General features: G+C 49.4%; 1 protein-coding gene across 1 annotated transcript in view; it reads right to left on the bottom strand.

The window, feature by feature from the left end:
* RPUSD4 (RNA pseudouridine synthase D4) overlaps positions 1-22,718 on the bottom strand; it is a 31,370-nt gene extending 8,652 nt beyond the window's left edge. Inside the window, exons 1-5 of the mRNA XM_063935502.1 lie at positions 22,609-22,718; positions 15,589-15,691; positions 15,309-15,510; positions 10,542-10,635; positions 10,179-10,326 (exon numbers count right to left, since the gene is read on the bottom strand). Of these exons, the coding sequence (XP_063791572.1) occupies positions 10,179-10,326; positions 10,542-10,635; positions 15,309-15,510; positions 15,589-15,691; positions 22,609-22,692 (631 nt within the window). The 5' untranslated portion in view covers positions 22,693-22,718. The remainder of the gene's footprint in view (positions 1-10,178; positions 10,327-10,541; positions 10,636-15,308; positions 15,511-15,588; positions 15,692-22,608) is intronic.
* Positions 22,719-23,394: the final 676 nt, after the last annotated feature.

Below are 23,394 nucleotides of genomic sequence, written 5' to 3'. Positions count from 1 at the left end.
GAGAGACATCTGGTATAATGTAGGAGAGAGAGAGAGAGACATCTGGTATAATGTAGGAGAGAGAGAGACATCTGGTATAATGTAGGAGAGAGAGAGACATCTGGTATAATGTAGGAGAGAGAGAGACATCTGGTATAATGTAGGAGAGAGAGAGACATCTGGTATAATGTAGGAGAGAGAGAGACATCTGGTATAATGTAGGAGAGAGAGAGACATCTGGTATAATGTAGGAGAGAGAGAGACATCTGGTATAATGTAGGAGAGAGAGAGACATCTGGTATAATGTAGGAGAGAGAGAGACATCTGGTATAATGTAGGAGAGAGAGACATCTGGTATAATGTAGGAGAGAGAGACATCTGGTATAATGTAGGAGAGACACATCTGGTATAATGTAGGAGAGAGACATCTGGTATAATGTAGGAGACACACATCTGGTATAATGTAGGAGAGAGAGACATCTGGTATAATGTAGGAGAGAGACGCATCTGGTATAATGTAGGAGAGAGACGCATCTGGTATAATGTAGGAGAGAGAAGCATCTGGTATAATGTAGGAGAGACAGACATCTGGTATAATGTAGGAGAGACAGACATCTGGTATAATGTAGGAGAGAGACAGACATCTGGTATAATGTAGGAGAGACAAACATCTGGTATAATGTAGGAGAGAGAGACATCTGGTATAATGTAGGAGAGAGAGACATCTGGTATAATGTAGGAGAGACAGACATCTGGTATAATGTAGGAGAGAGAGACATCTGGTATAATGTAGGAGAGAGACACATCTGGTATAATGTAGGAGAGAGACACATCTGGTATAATGTAGGAGAGAGAGACATCTGGTATAATGTAGGAGAGAAATGCATCTGGTATAATGTAGGAGAGACAGACATCTGGTATAATGGAGAGAGAGACAGACATCTGGTATAATGTAGGAGAGAAATGCATCTGGTATAATGTAGGAGAGACAGACATCTGGTATAATGTAGGAGAGACAGACATCTGGTATAATGTAGGAGAGACACACATCTGGTATAATAGAGGAGAGACATCTGGTATAATAGGAGAGACAGACAGATCTGGTATAATAGGGGAGATACATCTGGTATAATGTAGGAGAGAGAGACAGATCTGGCATAATAGGGGAGAGACATCTGGTATAATGTAGGAGAGAGAGACAGATCTGGTATAATTGGGGAGAGACATCTGGTATAATGTAGGAGAGAGAGACAGATCTGGTATAATAGGGGAGAGACATCTGGTATAATGTAGGAGAGAAATGCATTTGGTATAATGTAGGAGAGACAGACATCTGGTATAATGTAGGAGAGACAGACATCTGGTATAATGTAGGAGAGAGAGACAGATCTGGTATAATTGGGGAGAGACATCTGGTATAATGTAGGAGAGAGAGATCTGGTATAATAGGGGAGAGACATCTGGTATAATGTAGGAGGGAGAGACATCTGGTATAATGTAGGAGAGACATGCATCTGGTATAATGTAGGAGAGACAGACATCTGGTATAATGTAGGAGAGACAGACATCTGGTATAATGTAGGAGAGACAGACATCTGGTATAATGTAGGAGAGACAGACATCTGGTATAATAGAGGAGAGACATCTGGTATAATGTAGGAGGGAGAGACATCTGGTATAATGTAGGAGAGACAGACATCTGGTATAATGTAGGAGAGAGACATCTGGTATAATGTAGGAGAGAGACATCTGGTATAATGTAGGAGAGACATGCATCTGGTATAATGTAGGAGAGACAGACATCTGGTATAATGTAGGAGAGACAGACATCTGGTATAATGTAGGAGGGAGAGACATCTGGTATAATGTAGGAGGGAGAGACATCTGGTATAATGTAGGAGAGACAGACATCTGGTATAATGTAGGAGAGACAGACATCTGGTATAATGTAGGAGAGAGAGACATCTGGTATAATAGAGGAGAGACATCTGGTATAATAGGAGAGACAGACAGATCTGGTATAATAGGGGAGAGACATCTGGTATAGTAGTAACAGGTAATGAGGTGATACGATACAGAGTTGCGGCGCTGGGCGTGTATTATATTTCCTGCACTGTTCTGTATGTGACTATAACGCCGCAGATGACGTTATCAGATATAACTCTCGCTGTATCCCTGGAGATCTCTTTTATTTAGACATTTATCCATTTTTCTCTAACGTCCTAGTGGATGCTGGGAACTCCGTAAGGACCATGGGGAATAGCGGGCTCCGAAGGAGGCTGGGCACTCTAGAAAGATTTAGGACTACCTGGTGTGCACTGGCTCCTCCCACTATGACCCTCCTCCAAGCCTCAGTTAGATTTCGTGCCCGGCCGAGGTTGGATGCACACTAGGGGCTCTCCTGAGCTCCTAGAAAGAAAGTTTAATTTAGGTTTTTTATTTTACAGTGAGACCTGCTGGCAACAGGCTCACTGCAGCGAGGGACTAAGGGGAGAAGAAGCGAACTCGCCTGCTTGCAGCCAGCTTGGGCTTCTTAGGCTACTGGACACCATTAGCTCCAGAGGGACCGAACACAGGTCCAGCCTCGGAGTCCGGTCCCAGAGCCGCACCGCCGGCCCCCTTACAGAGCCAGAAGCAAGAAGAGGTCCGGAAAAACAGCGGCAGAAGACATCAGTCTTCACCAAGGTAGCGCACAGCACTGCAGCTGTGCGCCATTGCTCCTCATACACACTTCACACTCCGGTCACTGAGGGTGCAGGGCGCTGGGGGGGGCACCCTAAACTGCAATAAAAACACCACAATATATAGCCCCAGGAGGCTATATATGTGGTAAATACCCCTGCCAGAATCCAGAAAAAAGCGGGAGAATAGTCCGCGGAAAAGGGGCGGAGCTATCGCCCTCAGACACACTGGCGCCATTTCTCCTTCACAGATCCGCTGGAAGGAAGCTCCCTGGCTCTCCCCTGCAGTCTACACTTCAGAACAGGGTAAAAACAGAGAGGGGGGGCACTAAATTTAGGCTTAATATTATATATATATATATATATATATATATATATATATTATATTATAAAAAGCAGCTATAGGGGACATAACTCAGTTAGTCCCTGTATATATATATATATATATATATATATATATATATATATATATATATATATATATATATATATATATATATATATATATATATATATATATAGCGCTCTGGTGTGTGCTGGCATACTCTTACTCTGTCCCCCCCAAAGTGCTTTTGTGGGTCCTGTCCTCATTCGGAGCATTCCTTGTGTGTGTGCGGTGTGTCGGTATGGCTGTGTCGACATGTTTGATGAGGATAATGATGTGGAGGCGGAGCAGATGCCTTTAGGAGGGATGTCACCCCCTGCGGGGCAGACACCTGAGTGGATGGGCTTATGGAAAGTAATGAGTGCACGTATAGACTCCTTATATAAGAAAATCAACGACATGCCAAATGTGGGACAGCCGACTTCTCAGCTCGTGCCTGCCCAGGCGTCGCATGGGTCGTCAGGGGCTCTAAAACGCCCGCTACCTCAAGCAGACCCAGATGTCGACACTGATACTGACACCAGTGTCGACGACGATGAGTCTAACCTGATGCCCACTAAGGCCATTCACTGCATGATTGAGGCAATGAAAGAGGTGTTATATCAGAAATGTGTAACTACTGGTACCACTAAAAAGGGTATTATGTTTGGGGAGAAAAAACTACCCGTAGTTTTTCCCCCATCAGAGGAATTAAATGAGGTGTGTGAAGAAGCGTGGGCTTCCCCTGAAAAAAAATTGGTAATTCCTAAGAAGGTACTAATGGCGTTCCCTTTCCCGCCAGAGGATAGGTCACGTTGGGAAACACCCCCTAGAGTGGATAAAGCGCTCACACGTTTGTCTAAAAAGGTGGCACTACCGTCTCCGGATACGGCCGCCCTTAAGGAACCTGCTGATAGAAAGCAGGAGGCAATCCTGAAGTCTGTTTATACACACTCAGGCATTATACTGAGACCTGCTATTGCCTCAGCATGGATGTGCAGTGCTGCCGCTGCGTGGTCAGATTCCCTGTCGGAAAATATTGATACCCTAGACAGAGACACGATTCTGCTAACAATTGAACATATCAAAGACTCAGTCTTATATATGAGAGATGCACAGAGGGAAATCTGCCGGCTGGCATCTAAAGTAAGTGCATTGTCCATTTCTGCTAGGAGAGGCTTATGGACTCGCCAGTGGACAGGAGATGCAGATTCAAAAAAGCACATGGAAGTGTTACCATATAAGGGTGAGGAATTATTTGGGGATGGTCTCTCGGACCTAGTTTCCACAGCAACGTCTGGGAAGTCACCATTTTTACCCTATGTCCCCTCACAGCCTAAGAAGGCGCCGTTTTATCAGGTTCAGTCCTTTCGGACCCAGAAAAACAGGCGTGGAAAAGGCGGGTCCTTTCTGTCCAGAGGCAGAGGTAGGGGAAAAAGGCTGCAACAAACAGCAGGTTTCCAGGAGCAAAAGTCCTCCCCCGCTTCTTCTTCCAAGTCCACCGCATGACGGTGGGGCTCCACAGGCGGAGCCAGGTACGGTGGGGGGGGGGGGTCGCCTCAAAAATTTCAGCGATCAGTGGGTTCGCTCACAGGTGGATCCCTGGATCCTGCAAATAGTATCTCAGGGGTACAAGCTGGAATTCGAGGCGTCTCCACCCCACCGGTTCCTAAAATCTGCCTTGCCGATTGCTCCCTCAGACAGGGAGGCGGTGCTAGCGGCAATTCACAAGCTGTATTCCCAGCAGGTGATAATCAAGGTGCCCCTACTTCAACAAGGCCGGGGTTATTATTCCACACTATTTGTGGTACCGAAACCGGACGGTTCGGTGAGACCCATTCTAAATTTGAAATCCTTGAACACGTACATAAAGAAATTCAAGTTCAAGATGGAATCGCTCAGGGCGGTTATTGCAAGCCTGGACGAGGGGGATTACATGGTATCCCTGGACATCAAGGATGCTTACTTGCATGTCCCCATTTACCATCCTCACCAGGAGTACCTCAGATTTGTGGTACAGGATTGCCATTACCAATTCCAGACACTGCCGTTTGGACTGTCCACGGCACCGAGGGTATTTACCAAGGTTATGGCGGAAATGATGATACTCCTTCGAAGAAAGGGAGTTTTAATTATCCCGTACTTGGACGATCTCCTAATAAAAGCGAGGTCCAAGGAACAGTTGTTGGTGGGAGTAGCACTATCTCAGGAGGTGCTGCACCAGCACGGCTGGATTCTGAATATCCCAAAGTCACAGCTGGTTCCGACGACACGGCTACTGTTCCTGGGTATGATTCTGGATACAGTCCAGAAGAAAAGTGTTTCTCCCGGAGAAGAAAGCCAGGGAGTTGTCTTCTCTAGTCAGAGACCTCCTGAAACCAAAACAGGTATCAGTGCATCACTGCACGCGGGTCCTGGGAAAGATGGTGGCTTCTTACGAAGCAATTCCCTTCGGCAGGTTCCATGCCAGAATCTTTCAGTGGGACCTGTTGGACCAGTGGTCCGGATCGCATCTTCAGATGCATCGCTTAATAACCCTGTCTCCAAGAACCAGGGTGTCTCTTCTGTGGTGGCTGCAGAGTGCTCATCTTCTAGAGGGCCGCAGGTTCGGAATACAGGACTGGGTCCTGGTGACCACGGATGCCAGCCTTCGAGGCTGGGGGGCAGTCATACAGGGAAGAAACTTCCAAGGACTATGGTCGAGTCAGGAGACTTCCCTTCACATAAATATTCTGGAACTAAGGGCCATCTACAATGCCCTAAGTCGAGCAAAAGCCCTGCTCCTACACCAGCCGGTGCTGATCCAGTCAGACAACATCATGGCAGTCGCCCATGTAAATCGACAGGGCGGCACAAGAAGCAGGATGGCGATGGCAGAAGCCACAAAAATTCTCAGATGGGCGGAGAATCATGTACTAGCACTGTCAGCAGTGTTCATTCCGGGAGTGGACAACTGGGAAGCAGACTTCCTCAGCAGACACGACCTCCACCCGGGGGAGTGGGGACTTCACCCAGAAGTCTTCCAGATGCTGGTAAACCGTTGGGAAAAACCACAGGTGGACATGATGGCGTCCCGTCTCAACAAAAAGTTAAAAAGATATTGCGCCAGGTCAAGGGACCCTCAGGCGATAGCTGTGGACGCTCTAGTGACACCGTGGGTGTACCAGTCGGTTTATGTGTTCCCTCCTCTGCCTCTCATTCCAAAGGTATTGAGAATAATAAGAAAGCGAGGAGTAAACACAATTCTCGTGGTTCCGGATTGGCCAAGACGAGCGTGGTACCCGGAACTTCAAGAGATGCTCTCAGAGGACCCGTGGCCTCTACCGCTCAGACAGGACCTGATACAGCAGGGGCCCTGTCTGTTCCAAGACTTACTGCGGCTGCGTTTGACGGCATGGCGGTTGAACACCGGATCCTAAAGGAAAAGGGTATTCCGGAAGAGGTCATTCCTACGCTTATTAAGGCCAGGAAAGATGTTACGGCAACGCATTATCACCGCATATGGCGAAAATATGTTGCATGGTGCGAGGCCAATAAGGCCCCAACAGAAGAATTTCAACTAGGTCGATTTCTGCATTTCCTGCAAGCAGGAGTGTCTATGGGCCTAAAACTGGGCTCCATTAAAGTACAGATCTCGGCTCTGTCTATTTTCTTTCAAAAAGAACTTGCTTCAGTACCTGAAGTTCAGACATTTGTAAAAGGAGTGCTGCATATTCAGCCCCCGTTTGTGCCTCCAGTGGCACCTTGGGATCTCAACGTGATGTTGAGTTTCTTAAAATCACATTGGTTTGAGCCACTAAAAACCGTGGATCTGAAATATCTCACGTGGAAAGTGGTCATGTTATTAGCCTTGGCTTCTGCCAGGCGAGTGTCAGAATTGGCGGTTTTATCATGTAAAAGCCCTTATCTGATTTTCCATATGGATAGGGTAGAGTTGAGGACTCGTCCCCAATTTCTCCCTAAGGTGGTGTCAGCGTTTCACCTGAACCAGCCTATTGTGGTGCCGGCGGCAACTAGTGAATTGGAGGACTCCAAGTTGCTAGACGTTGTCAGGGCCCTGAAAATTTATGTTTCCAGGACAGCTGAAGTCAGGAAGACTGACTCGCTATTTATCCTGTATGCACCCAACAAGCTGGGTGCTCCTGCTTCTAAGCAGTCTATTGCTCGCTGCATTTGTAGTACAATTCAGCTTGCACATTCTGTGGCAGGCCTGCCACAGCCAAAATCTGTAAATGCCCACTCCACAAGGAAAGTGGGCTCATCTTGGGCGGCTGCCCGAGGGGTCTCGGCTTTACAACTTTGCCGAGCAGCTACTTGGTCAGGGGCAAACACGTTTGCTAAATTTTACAAATTCGATACCCTGGCTGAGGAGGACCTGAAGTTCTCTCATTCGGTGCTGCAGAGTCATCCGCACTCTCCCGCCCGTTTGGGAGCTTTGGTATAATCCCCATGGTCCTTACGGAGTCCCCAGCATCCACTAGGACGTCAGAGAAAATAAGAATTTACTTACCGATAATTCTATTTCTCATAGTCCGTAGTGGATGCTGGGCGCCCATCCCAAGTGCGGATTGTCTGCAATACTTGTACATAGTTATTGTTACAAAAATCGGGTTATTATTGTTGTGAGCCGTCTATCCAGTGGCTCCTCTGTTATCATACTGTTAACTGGGTTCATCTCACAAGTTGTACGGTGTGATTGGTGTGGCTGGTATGAGTCTTACCCGGGATTCAAAATCCTTCCTTATTGTGTACGCTCGTCCGGGCACAGTATCCTAACTGAGGCTTGGAGGAGGGTCATAGGGGGAGGAGCCAGTGCACACCAGGTAGTCCTAAAGCTTTACTTTTGTGCCCAGTCTCCTGCGGAGCCGCTATTCCCCATGGTCCTTACGGAGTCCCCAGCATCCACTACGGACTACGAGAAATAGAATTAATCGGTAAGTAAATTCTTATTATTTGTAGATGCTGATCATATCCCCTCTTAGTCTCCACTTTTCCTGTGTAAAATTGCCTAGTTTTTCAAGCCTTTCCTTGTATTCCATCGTCTCCATGCCCTTAATTAGTTTGGTCGCCCTCCTCTGTACCTTTTCAAGATCCAGGATATCCTTTTTGTAGTAAGGTGCCCAAAATTGTACACAGTATTCAAGGTGTGGCCTCACTAGTGATTTATATAACGGGAGTATAATACTCTCGTCCCTAGCATCAATACCCCGTTTTATGCATGCTAATATCTTATTAGCCTGCTTTGCTGCAGTCCTACTTTGGGTACTACTCAGTGGCGGATCTTGCCACGGGCAAGCAGGACTTTTGCCCGGGACGCCGGCCTCCGGAGGGCGCCGCACCGTGGCAAGATCCGCCACTGCTGCCCGCTGTGTCCCTGTCCGCCTCCGCTGCCGTCCCCGTCCGCCTCCTGAAGGGAACTAGACGCTATGCGTCTAGTTTCCCTTCCTGGAGAGTAACTTTGCTGAGCGGTGCGCGATGACGTCATCGCGCACCGCACAGCAAAGGTCCTCTCTACGAAGGGAACTAGCGTCTAGTTTCCCTTCGTGGAGAGGACCTTTTGCTGTGCGGTGCGCGATGACGTCATCGCGCACCGCTCAGCATTCAAGCGGCGCTTTTAATGTACAGGGGGCGTAATTGACCATGCCCCCTGTATTAGGCCACGCCACATTTCCTGCCCGGGGCGCAGAGCGCCCTTGAACCGGCCCTGGTACTACTGCTTAGCTTGCTATCTATGAGGACACCTAAGTCCTTTTCCAGTACAGAATCCCCTATTTTTACCCCATTTAGTATGTAGGTGTAATTTCTGGTCTTGCCCCCACAGTGCATTACCTTACACTTGTCTATATTAAATCTCATTCTCCATTTTGCAGCCCAAGCTTCCAGGTTAAAGAAGTCGTTCTGAAGAGACTCAGCATCCCGCCCCCACCCCCCCATCTCTTATGTCTCCTAATCCTGATGCTTTTTCTATTTGCTTCAGTAACAATTCCTCATCAGGCACATTAATATCAGGCGGCTTGTGGCATATCCCTATTAGTATCTTCTTAGTGCCCTTTCCCCCGCATGCAATTTCTACCCATAAAGTCTCAACAGTATTTACAGTCCCCTCGTATATCAGGTTTTAAAAAAGGGGCTTTACATAAAGACACACCCCTCCACCCCGTTTATTTAATCTGTCTCTCCTGAACAGAGTATAACCCTCCAGATTAACTGATCAGTCATGAGATTCGTCCCACCAAGTTTCAGTAATACCTATAATATCATACTGCTTGTTTGCTGCAAGGATTTCTAGTTCCCCCTTTTCCCTGTAAGTCTTCTAGCGTTTACATACAATCAAGATACGTATTCCCTTCTATGCTAGGGACATCAAGTCTCCTGGCTGCCTGAATGCAGTGCGGTTATAACACTGTATTCTGAGTGTTTTCCCCTATTTCCGTCTTACAGTACACTGAGCGACACTCTCCGGGTATACACGAGCCTCTAGATACACTACAGGGAGCGACCGCAGCCCTACACAATCTCTCGCAGGCAGACACGTCACAGTGCTGAACATCAGAGGGTGTGTGCGGTCAGTGTTCTATATTAACAAGAAGTTACTTTCCTGTCTCTGCTCTAGATACTAAGCCCCATGATACTCAGATACCAAACCGTGGGGCAGATTTATTAAGCCTGGAGAAGTGATAAAGCAGTGATAAGTGCAAGGTGATAACACACCAGCCAATCAGCAATTAGCTGTCAATTTACATATTGGAGCTGATTGGTTGGTGCATTATCACCTTGTACTTATCACTGGTTTATCACTTCTCCAGGCTTAATACATCTGCTCCTGTGCCTCCCTGTCCCAATACCCCCTCCACGACCCAGGTGACACCATTACCACGGAACATTTCACTCCATAAACGTATGGCCAATATCCCAGGCAAGAACATCTGGCTGCTAACGAGGAGCCTAAATATCAGTGTATACACACAGCCCCCTGGTGCTATAACGTCCAGCCTACCTATCGCCCTTTATCACCCACCCAATCCCCTACCCAAAGCACGCGTCATGTGACCACCTCCTATTCATACCATCACACGGGGATGTAAGTGTCCCCGTCATTGCACTAGTCTTCCTACAGGGGGCACAATTCTTCTCCTGCGCCAGTCAGACCTCACCTGTCAGAGGCTGCAGCTCTATCAGCGAGACCCCCGATCCCTTCTCCAGAGTGCGGTACTGCGTCACAGCCTCATGTGCGGAACCACTGATGCTGAACCGCTGCAGCGATCCGCCTGGTGACGCCCGGAACCGCGGGCACAGAGCCATCTGAGGAGACACGGACCATTAAAGACATCCCACACCTAGGTCAACAGAGGCATCTTACCCACCCCATGGCTCAGGGCCACGCATGTCACCCAATATCACCCGGCGTGGTGGACATCTGAGGACAGCCGACCATATTGCCGGCAGAGGCTCAGCTGGAGACTGAGGATGGTCCAATGTGTGGTCAGTGGGGAGAGAAGGGAATACCAACCAATCACCTTGTAATGTTTCTGGGGTCCAGGAGTCTCCTTCTCTATGATGGGAATGTCCACAATTCCTTCCAGAGGAGCAGGAACCCCGAGACACACCGCCCTGCCATATAATAGTACACACATCACAAAGTATCACAGTACAATAGAGACACACACCGCCCTGCCATATAATAGTACACACAAGTCACAAAGTATCACAGTACAATAGAGACACACCGCCCTGACATATAATAGTACACACATCACAAAGTATCACAGTACAATAGAGACACACACCGCCCTGCCATATAATAGTACACACAAGTCACAAAGTATCACAGTACAATAGAGACACACCGCCCTGACATATAATAGTACACACATCACAAAGTATCACAGTACAATAGAGACACACACCGCCCTGCCATATAATAGTACACACACGTCACAAAGTATCACAGTACAATAAAGAGACACACCGCCCTGCCATATAATAGTACACACAAGTCACAAAGTATCCCAGTACAATAAAGAGACACACCGCCCTGCCATATAATAGTACACACAAGACAAAGTATCCCAGTACAATAAAGAGACACACCGCCCTGCCATATAATAGTACACACAAGTCACAAAGTATCCCAGTACAATAAAGAGACACACCGCCCTGCCATATAATAGTACACACACGTCACAAAGTATCACAGTACAATAAAGAGACACACCGCCCTGCCATATAATAGTACACACACGTCACAAAGTATCACAGTACAATAAAGAGACACACCGCCCTGCCATATAATAGTACACACACGTCACAAAGTATCACAGTACAATAAAGAGACACACCGCCCTGCCATATAATAGTACACACAAGTCACAAAGTATCACAGTACAATAAAAAGACACACCGCCCTGCCATATAATAGTACACACAAGTCACAAAGTATCCCAGTACAATAAAAAGACACACCGCCCTGCCATATAATAGTACACACAAGTCACAAAGTATCACAGTACAATAAAAAGACACACCGCCCTGCCATATAATAGTACACACAAGTCACAAAGTATCCCAGTACAATAGAGACACACCGCCCTGCCATATAATAGTACACACACGTCACAAAGTATCACAGTACAATAAAGAGACACACTGCCCTGCCATATAATAGTACACACATGTCACAAAGTATCACAGTACAATAAAGAGACACACTGCCCTGCCATATAATAGTACACACAAGTCACAAAGTATCACAGTACAATAAAGAGACACACTGCCCTGCCATATAATAGTACACACAAGTCACAAAGTATCCCAGTACAATAAAGAGACACACTGCCCTGCCATATAATAGTACACACAAGTCACAAAGTATCCCAGTACAATAAAGAGACACCGCCCTGCCATATAATAGTACACACACGTCACAAAGTATCACAGTACAATAAAGAGACACACCGCCCTGCCATATAATAGTACACACACGTCACAAAGTATCACAGTACAATAAAGAGACACACCGCCCTGCCATATAATAGTACACACACACACGTCACAAAGTATCACAGTACAATAAAGAGACACACCGCCCTGCCATATAATAGTACACACACACACGTCACAAAGTATCACAGTACAATAAAGAGACACACCGCCCTGCCATATAATAGTACACACACACGTCACAAAGTATCACAGTACAATAAAGAGACACACCGCCCTGCCATATAATAGTACACACAAGTCACAAAGTATCCCAGTACAATAAAGAGACACACTGCCCTGCCATATAATAGTACACACAAGTCACAAAGTATCCCAGTACAATAAAGACACACCGCCCTGCCATATAATAGTACACACACGTCACAAAGTATCACAGTACAATAAAGAGACACACCGCCCTGCCATATAATAGTACACACACGTCACAAAGTATCACAGTACAATAAAGAGACACACCGCCCTGCCATATAATAGTACACACACACACGTCACAAAGTATCACAGTACAATAAAGAGACACACCGCCCTGCCATATAATAGTACACACACACGTCACAAAGTATCACAGTACAATAAAGAGACACACCGCCCTGCCATATAATAGTACACACAAGTCACAAAGTATCCCAGTACAATAAAGAGACACACTGCCCTGCCATATAATAGTACACACAAGTCACAAAGTATCCCAGTACAATAAAGACACACCGCCCTGCCATATAATAGTACACACACGTCACAAAGTATCACAGTACAATAAAGAGACACACCGCCCTGCCATATAATAGTACACACACGTCACAAAGTATCACAGTACAATAAAGAGACACACCGCCCTGCCATATAATAGTACACACACACGTCACAAAGTATCACAGTACAATAAAGAGACACACCGCCCTGCCATATAATAGTACACACACACGTCACAAAGTATCACAGTACAATAAAGAGACACACCGCCCTGCCATATAATAGTACATACAAGTCACAAAGTATCACAGTACAATAAAGAGACACACCGCCCTGCCATATAATAGTACACACACGTCACAAAGTATCACAGTACAATAAAGAGACACACCGCCCTGCCATATAATAGTACACACACGTCACAAAGTATCACAGTACAATAAAGAGACACACCGCCCTGCCATATAATAGTACACACACGTCACAAAGTATCACAGTACAATAAAGAGACACACCGCCCTGCCATATAATAGTACACACACGTCACAAAGTATCACAGTACAATAAAGAGACACACCGCCCTGCCATATAATAGTACACACACGTCACAAAGTATCACAGTACAATAAAGAGACACACCGCCCTGCCATATAATAGTACACACACGTCACAAAGTATCACAGTACAATAAAGAGACACACCGCCCTGCCATATAATAGTACACACACGTCACAAAGTATCACAGTACAATAAAGAGACACACCGCCCTGCCATATAATAGTACACACACACGTCACAAAGTATCACAGTACAATAAAGAGACACACCGCCCTGCCATATAATAGTACACACACACGTCACAAAGTATCACAGTACAATAAAGAGACACACCGCCCTGCCATATAATAGTACATACAAGTCACAAAGTATCACAGTACAATAAAGAGACACACCGCCCTGCCATATAATAGTACACACACGTCACAAAGTATCACAGTACAATAAAGAGACACACTGCCCTGCCATATAATAGTACACACACGTCACAAAGTATCACAGTACAATAAAGAGACACACCGCCCTGCCATATAATAGTACACACACGTCACAAAGTATCACAGTACAATAAAGAGACACACCGCCCTGCCATATAATAGTACACACACGTCACAAAGTATCACAGTACAATAAAGAGACACACCGCCCTGCCATATAATAGTACACACACGTCACAAAGTATCACAGTACAATAAAGAGACACACCGCCCTGCCATATAATGGTACACACACGTCACAAAGTATCACAGTACAATAAAGAGACACACCGCCCTGCCATATAATAGTACACACACGTCACAAAGTATCACAGTACAATAAAGAGACACACCGCCCTGCCATATAATAGTACACACACACGTCACAAAGTATCACATTACAATAAAGAGACACACCGCCCTGCCATATAATAGTACACACAAGTCACAAAGTATCACAGTACAATAAAGAGACACACCGCCCTGCCATATAATAGTACACACACGTCACAAAGTATCACAGTACAATAAAGAGACACACTGCCCTGCCATATAATAGTACACACACGTCACAAAGTATCACAGTACAATAAAGAGACACACTGCCCTGCCATATAATAGTACACACACGTCGCAAAGTATCACAGTACAATAAAGAGACACACTGCCCTGCCATATAATGGTACACACAAGTCACAAAGTATCCCAGTACAATAAAGAGCAGCTTCCCATTCATTTATATTACATGCTGAGGGTGGCGCAAAAGTACTCTCATAATGACAAAGGAGAGCCACACCCACCAGAGGGGGCAGGCCGCCCAGAGAGCCACGCCCACCAGAGGGGGCAGGCCGCCCAGAGAGCCACGCCCACCAGAGGGGGCAGGCCGCCCAGAGAGCCACGCCCACCAGAGGGGGCAGGCCGCCCAGAGAGCCACGCCCACCAGAGGGGGCAGGCCGCCCAGAGAGCCACGCCCACCAGAGGGGGCAGGCCGCCCAGAGAGCCACGCCCACCAGAGCACCCACCACCACCTCCTTGCCCACCCGGAGAGCCACACCCACCAGAGGGGGTCAGCCACCCAGAGAGCCACGCCCACCAAAGGGGATAGGCCACACGGAGAGGCACGCCCACCAAAGGGGATAGGCCGCCCAGAGAGCCACGCCCACCAGAGGGGCAGGCCGCCCAGAGAGCCACGCCCACCAGAGGGGGCAGGCCGCCCGGAGAGCCACGCCCACCAGAGGGGGCAGGCCGCCCGGAGAGCCACGCCCACCAGAGGGGGCAGGCCGCCCGGAGAGCCACGCCCACCAGAGGGGGGCAGGCCGCCCGGAGAGCCACGCCCACCAGAGGGGGCAGGCCGCCCAGAGAGCCACGCCCACCAGAGGGGGCAGGCCGCCCAGAGAGCCACGCCCACCAGAGCACCCCCCACCACCTCCTTGCCCACCCGGAGAGCCACACCCACCAGAGGGGGTCAGCCACCCAGAGAGCCACGCCCACCAAAGGGGATGGGCCACTCGGTGAGGCACGCCCACCAGAGCACCCCCCACCACCTCCTCTCACCAGTAGACTCTGTGCATCCTGCGTTCCCGCATTAGGCTCTGCACGCGCTCTGCAGCCTCCGCATTCCTGGCCAGGATTAACGCCCCAGTGGTATCTTTGTCCAAACGGTGACACACCCTCAGAGGCTCAGCCCCTCTTCCAAACAGCATCTGAGACAGGGCAGGGAGCAGGGAGGCTACACTTCTGTCCACGGAAGGGCCACCTGTGGAATGGCAGCAGACATATGAATATACCCATAGGGGGCAGCACAGACAGGAGGGAACTGCTCCGCCATCCTCACCGTGTGTCGGCAGCCCATAAGGTTTATTTATCAGCACAAGATCAGAGTCCTGCTGTAATACCCAGCTCCTGAGTTCATGCAGGCTGGCGCTGACGCTGGGCCCCTGGGGAGACAGAACACGGGTACTCTCAGTAATAGAACGGTATATAACACACTGACGCTGGGCCCCTGGGGAGACAGAACACGGGTACTCAGTATATAACACGCGGACGCTGGGCCCCTGGGGAGACAGAACACGGGTACTCTCAGTAATAGAACGGTATATAACACACCGACGCTGGGCCCCTGGGGAGACAGAACACGGGTACTCTCAGTAATAGAACGGTATATAACACACTGACACTGGGCCCCTGGGGAGACAGAACACGGGTACTCTCAGTAATAGAACGGGATATAACACACTGACACTGGGCCCCTGGGGAGACAGAACACGGGTACTCTCAGTAATAGAACGGTATAGAACACACTGACGCTGGGCCCCTGGGGAGACAGAACACGGGTACTCTCAGTAATAGAACGGTATATAACACACCGACGCTGGGCCCCTGGGGAGACAGAACACGGGTACTCTCAGTAATAGAACGGTATATAACACACTGACACTGGGCCCCTGGGGAGACAGAACACGGGTACTCTCAGTAATAGAACGGGATATAACACACTGACACTGGGCCCCTGGGGAGACAGAACACGGGTACTCTCAGTAATAGAACGGTATAGAACACACTGACGCTGGGCCCCTGGGGAGACAGAACACGGGTACTCTCAGTAATAGAACGGTATATAACACGCGGACGCTGGGCCCCTGGGGAGACAGAACACGGGTACTCTCAGTAATAGAACGATATATAACACACTGACGCTGGGCCCCTGGGGAGACAGAACACGGGTACTCTCAGTAATAGAACGGTATATAACATGTTGACGCTGGGCCCCTGGGGAGACAGAACACGGGTACTCTCAGTAATAGAACGGTATAGAACACACTGACGCTGGGCCCCTGGGGAGACAGAACACGTGTACTCTCAGTATATAACACGCTGACGCTGGGCCCCTGGGGAGACAGAACACGGGTACTCTCAGTAATAGAACGGTATATAACACGCTGACGCTGGGCCCCTGGGGAGACAGAACACAGGTACTCTCAATAATAGAGCGGTATATAACACACTGACGCTGGGCCCCTGGGGAGACAGAACACAGGTACTCTCAGTAATAGAACGGGATATAACACACTGACGCTGGGCCCCTGGGGAGACAGAACACGGGTACTCTCAGTATATAACACGCGGACGCTGGGCCCCTGGGGAGACAGAACACGGGTACTCTCAGTAATAGAACGATATATAAACACACTGACGCTGGGCCCCTGGGGAGACAGAACACGGGTACTCTCAGTATATAACACGCTGACGCTGGGCCCCTGGGGAGACAGAACATGGGTACTCTCAGTAATAGAACGGTATATAACACGCTGACGCTGGGCCCCTGGGGAGACAGAACACGGGTACTCTCAGTAATAGAACGGTATACAACATGTTGACGCTGGGCCCCTGGGGTGACAGAACACGGGTACTCTCAGTAATAGAACGGTATAGAACACGCTGACGCTGGGCCCCTGGGGAGACAGAACACGTGTACTCTCAGTATATAACACGCTGACGCTGGGCCCCTGGGGAGACAGAACACGGGTACTCTCAGTAATAGAACGGTATATAACACGCTGACGCTGGGCCCCTGGGGAGACAGAACACAGGTACTCTCAATAATAGAGCGGTATATAACACACTGACGCTGGGCCCCTGGGGAGACAGAACACAGGTACTCTCAGTAATAGAACGGGATATAACACACTGACGCTGGGCCCCTGGGGAGACAGAACACGGGTACTCTCAGTATATAACACGCGGACGCTGGGCCCCTGGGGAGACAGAACACGGGTACTCTCAGTAATAGAACGATATATAAACACACTGACGCTGGGCCCCTGGGGAGACAGAACACGGGTACTCTCAGTATATAACACGCTGACGCTGGGCCCCTGGGGAGACAGAACATGGGTACTCTCAGTAATAGAACGGTATATAACACGCTGACGCTGGGCCCCTGGGGAGACAGAACACGGGTACTCTCAGTAATAGAACGGTATACAACATGTTGACGCTGGGCCCCTGGGGTGACAGAACACGGGTACTCTCAGTAATAGAACGGTATAGAACACGCTGACGCTGGGCCCCTGGGGAGACAGAACACGTGTACTCTCAGTATATAACACGCTGATGCTGGGCCCCTGGGGAGACAGAACACGGGTACTCTCAGTAATAGAACGGTATATAACACGCTGACGCTGGGCCCCTGGGGAGACAGAACACAGGTACTCTCAATAATAGAGCGGTATATAACACACTGACGCTGTGCCCCTGGGGAGACAGAACACAGGTACTCTCAGTAATAGAACGGGATATAACACACTGACGCTGGGCCCCTGGGGAGACAGAACACGGGTACTCTCAGTATATAACACGCGGACGCTGGGCCCCTGGGGAGACAGAACACGGGTACTCTCAGTAATAGAACGATATATAACACACTGACGCTGGGCCCCTGGGGAGACAGAACACGGGTACTCTCAATAATAGAGCGATATATAACACTGACGCTGGGCCCCTGGAGAGACAGAACACGGGTACTCTCAGTAATAGAACGGTATATAACACACTGACGCTGGGCCCCTGGGGAGACAGAACACAGGTACTCTCAGTAATAGAACGATATATAACACACTGACGCTGGGCCCCTGGGGAGACAGAACACAGGTACTCTCAATAATAGAGCGATATATAACACTGACGCTGGGCCCCTGGGGAGACAGAACACGGGTACTCTCAGTAATAGAACTGTATATAACATACTGACGCTGGGCCCCTAGGGAGACAGAACACGGGTACTCTCAGTATATAACACGTATGCAGGGGAAGGGGTCCGTACCCACACACCACGGTCATTCACATTCATCAGCTTCGGACCCCCAGCGCAGGAAGAAGCCTCTATATCAGGGTTTATGGAATAGCTCTGGTACTAGACCTGCCCTGTGAGAGTCTCTGGCCGCAGGGTCACTGCTATGGGGGTCACCTATGGGGCACAGGGGAACGGGATGGGATTTGGATGCACAAGAAATAAACACTGAGTGTTCCCACTACCTGCAGCCGGGAATAAGGTCATGTTACTACATCTATATAATTCTCAGGAGCAAATTATTGTGCCCCACAGCACTCACCGGAGACCGGGCACATACTCCCATCACCCACTTCTCGCAGGTACCCGGTGCCTACACTATCCACCCGGCACACCCTCCACTGACAGCAGCAAGCTCTCCTCCTGGTGTACTGTACCCGGCCCCCGCTCGCCTCTCCTCCCGGTGTACCCGGCCCCCGCTCGCCTCTCCTCCCGGTGAATTGGAGACCTTTCACAGACACACACATGCAGCATGACACGGGACATGTGACACACACATGCAGCATGACACGGGACATGTGACACACACATGCAGCATGACACGGGACATGTGACACACACATGCAGCATGACACGGGACATGTGACACACACATGCAGCATGACACGGGACATGTGACACACACATGCAGCATGACACGGGACATGTGACACACACATGCAGCATGACACGGGACATGTGACACACACATGCAGCATGACACGGGACATGTGACACACATGCAGCATGACACGGGACATGTGACACACACGTAGCATGACACAGGACACACACACGTAGCATGACACACACACGTAGCATGACACAGGACACACACGTAGCATGACACAGGACACACACGTAGCATGACACAGGACACACACGTAGCATGACAGGACACACACGTAGCATGACACAGGACACACACGTAGCATGACACAGGACACACATGTAGCATGACACAGGACACACATGTAGCATGACACAGGACACACATGTAGCATGACACAGGACACGCATGTAGCATGACACAGGACACACATGTAGCATGACACAGGACACACATGTAGCATGACAGGACACACATGTAGCATGACAGGACACATGTAGCATGACACAGGACATATGACACACACATGTAGCATGACACACACACATGTAGCATGACAGGACACACACACGTAGCATGACAGGACACACACACGTAGCATGACACAGGACACACACGTAGCATGACACAGGACATGTGACACACATGCAGCATGACACGGGACATGTGACACACATGTAGCATGACGGGACACACACATGTAGCATGACACAGGACACACACACGTAGCATGACACAGGACACACACATGTAGCATGACACACACACATGTAGCATGACACAGGACACACACATGTAGCATGACACACACACATGTAGCATGACACAGGACACACATGTAGCATGACACAGGACACACATGTAGCATGACACAGGACACACATGTAGCATGACACAGGACACACATGTAGCATGACACAGGACACACATGTAGCATGACACAGGACACATGTAGCATGACACAGGACACACATGTAGCATGACACAGGACACACATGTAGCATGACACAGGACACACATGTAGCATGACACAGGACACACATGTAGCATGACACAGGACACACATGTAGCATGACACAGGACACACATGTAGCATGACACAGGACACACATGTAGCATGACACAGGACATATGACACATGTAGCATGACACACACACACACATGTATCATGACAGGACACACACATGTAGCATGACAGGACACACACACATGTATCATGACAGGACACACATGTAGCATGACACAGGACACACACACACACGTAGCATGACACAGGACACACACACACGTAGCATGACACAGGACATGTGACACATGTAGGATGACAGGACATGTGACACACATGTAGCATGACAAAGGACACACACACACGTAGCATGACACAGGACACACACGTAGCATGACACAGGACATGTGACACACATGTAGCATGACAGGACATGTGACACACATGTAGCATGACACAGGACACACACACGTAGCATGACACAGGACACACACACGTAGCATGACACAGGACACACACACACACGTAGCATGACACAGGACATGTGACACACATGCAGCATGACACAGGACACACACACACGTAGCATGACACAGGACATGTGACACACATGTAGCATGACACAGGACATGTGACACACGTAGCATGACAAAGGACACACACACACGTAGCATGACACAGGACACACACACGTAGCATGACACAGGACATGTGACACATGCAGCATGACACAGGACACACACGTAGCATGACACAGGACACACACACACGTAGCATGACACAGGACATGTGACACACATGCAGCATGACACGGGACATGTGACACACATGCAGCATGACACGGGACATGTGACACACACATGTAGCATGACACGGGACACACGTAGCATGACACAGGACACACACGTAGCATGACACAGGACACACACGTAGCATGACACACACACACGTAGCATGACACAGGACACACATGTAGCATGACACAGGACACACATGTAGCATGACAGGACACACATGTAGCATGACACACACACACGTAGCATGACACAGGACACACATGTAGCATGACACAGGACACACATGTAGCATGACACAGGACACACATGTAGCATGACACAGGACATATGACACACATGTAGCATGACACACACACATGTAGCATGACACAGGACACACATGTAGCATGACACAGGACACACATGTAGCATGACACAGGACATATGACACACATGTAGCATGACACACACACATGTAGCATGACAGGACACACACGTAGCATGACACAGGACACACACACGTAGCATGACACAGGACATGTGACACACGTAGGATGACACAGGACATGTGACACACATGTAGCATGACAAAGGACACACACACACACGTAGCAGGACACACACACGTAGCATGACACAGGACATGTGACACACATGTAGCATGACAGGACATGTGACACATGTAGCATGACAAAGGACACACACATGTTGCATGACACAGGACACACACACGTAGCATGACACAGGACATGTGACACACACGCAGCATGACACAGGACACACACACACACGTAGCATGACACAGGACATGTGACACACATGTAGCATGACACAGGACATGTGACACACGTAGCATGACACAGGACACACACGTAGCATGACACAGGACATGTGACACACATGCAGCATGACACAGGACACACACACGTAGCATGACACAGGACACACACACACGTAGCATGACACAGGACATGTGACACACATGCAGCATGACACGGGACATGTGACACACATGCAGCATGACACGGGACATGTGACACACACATGTAGCATGACACGGGACACACACATGTAGCATGACACAGGACACACACGTAGCATGACACAGGACACACACGTAGCATGACACAGGACACACATGTAGCATGACACAGGACACACATGTAGCATGACACAGGACACACATGTAGCATGACACAGGACACACATGTAGCATGACACAGGACACACATGTAGCATGACACAGGACACACATGTAGCATGACACAGGACACACATGTAGCATGACACAGGACACACATGTAGCATGACACAGGACACACATGTAGCATGACACAGGACACACATGTAGCATGACACAGGACATACATGTAGCATGACAGGACACACATGTAGCATGACAGGACACACACACATGTAGCATGACACAGGACACACACACACATGTATCATGACAGGACACACACATGTAGCATGACACAGGACACACACACACGTAGCATGACAGGACACACACACACGTAGCAGGACACACACACACGTAGCATGACACAGGACATGTGACACACACATGTAGCATGACACAGGACATGTGACACACATGTAGCATGACAAAGGACATGTGACCGGTCACCTGCGATGTCTCCGCCGCTCTCTTCTCCGCCCGAAGCCGCTCAGCCAGCAGCCGAGCCCCGCGTGTCCCCCCGGCCGCCGCCATCTTCTCTGCGGGCAGCTCCGGCCCCTCCCACACTCATACCCGCGGCCGCCATCTTTGTCCTTGGAACGCCCGCACCCGCCATCTTTATGCCGGTCACCCGCTGTCCCGCCCACACTCATCTATACACGTGCCCGGCGCCGCCGTGTGTGCGAGATTTACTATTATAGTGCGGAAACAATCCGCTGAGAGACCCCCCCCCCTCCCCCGGTGCCCGGATACAGCGTCCGCGCGCTCCGGAAAAGGGGCGTGGCCTGTGAAAAGGGGGCGTGCTTTCGCGGGAGGACCCGCGATCGCGAGTCACGCCCCCGTTTTCGTCACTGAAGGGGCATGCCCGGCCCTCTCCCTCTGTCTCCAATGAATAGACGCTGTGCGCATGCGCAGGTCAGAGACTCCCAACTGCCCCCCCCACCGCGGGACACTGCGCCCCGCGGGTGGGACAGCGGGACAGTCCCCAAAAAACGGGACAGTTGGGAGGTATGGGTTGTGTCCCCGCTCTGTGGGTGGCAGCAGTGGGAGTACTCCCTGTGCTCGGGAATGCCGGGTGACAATATGTCCTCAGCACACGTCTTCCTGAGGAGATGTCACGTGTTTCACATCCGGAATGACGCGGATTGCTGTGGAAGGACGGCGGATTGCTGTAGAATGACGGCGGATTGCTGTGGAATGACGGCGGATTGCTGTGGAATGACGCGGATTGCTATA

Source organism: Pseudophryne corroboree, chromosome 7, assembly GCF_028390025.1.
Source record: "Pseudophryne corroboree isolate aPseCor3 chromosome 7, aPseCor3.hap2, whole genome shotgun sequence".
In the NCBI taxonomy this organism is placed as follows: domain Eukaryota; kingdom Metazoa; phylum Chordata; class Amphibia; order Anura; family Myobatrachidae; genus Pseudophryne; species Pseudophryne corroboree.
Note: the sequence above shows the minus strand (reverse complement) of the source record. Positions and strands in the feature narration are given on the sequence as shown.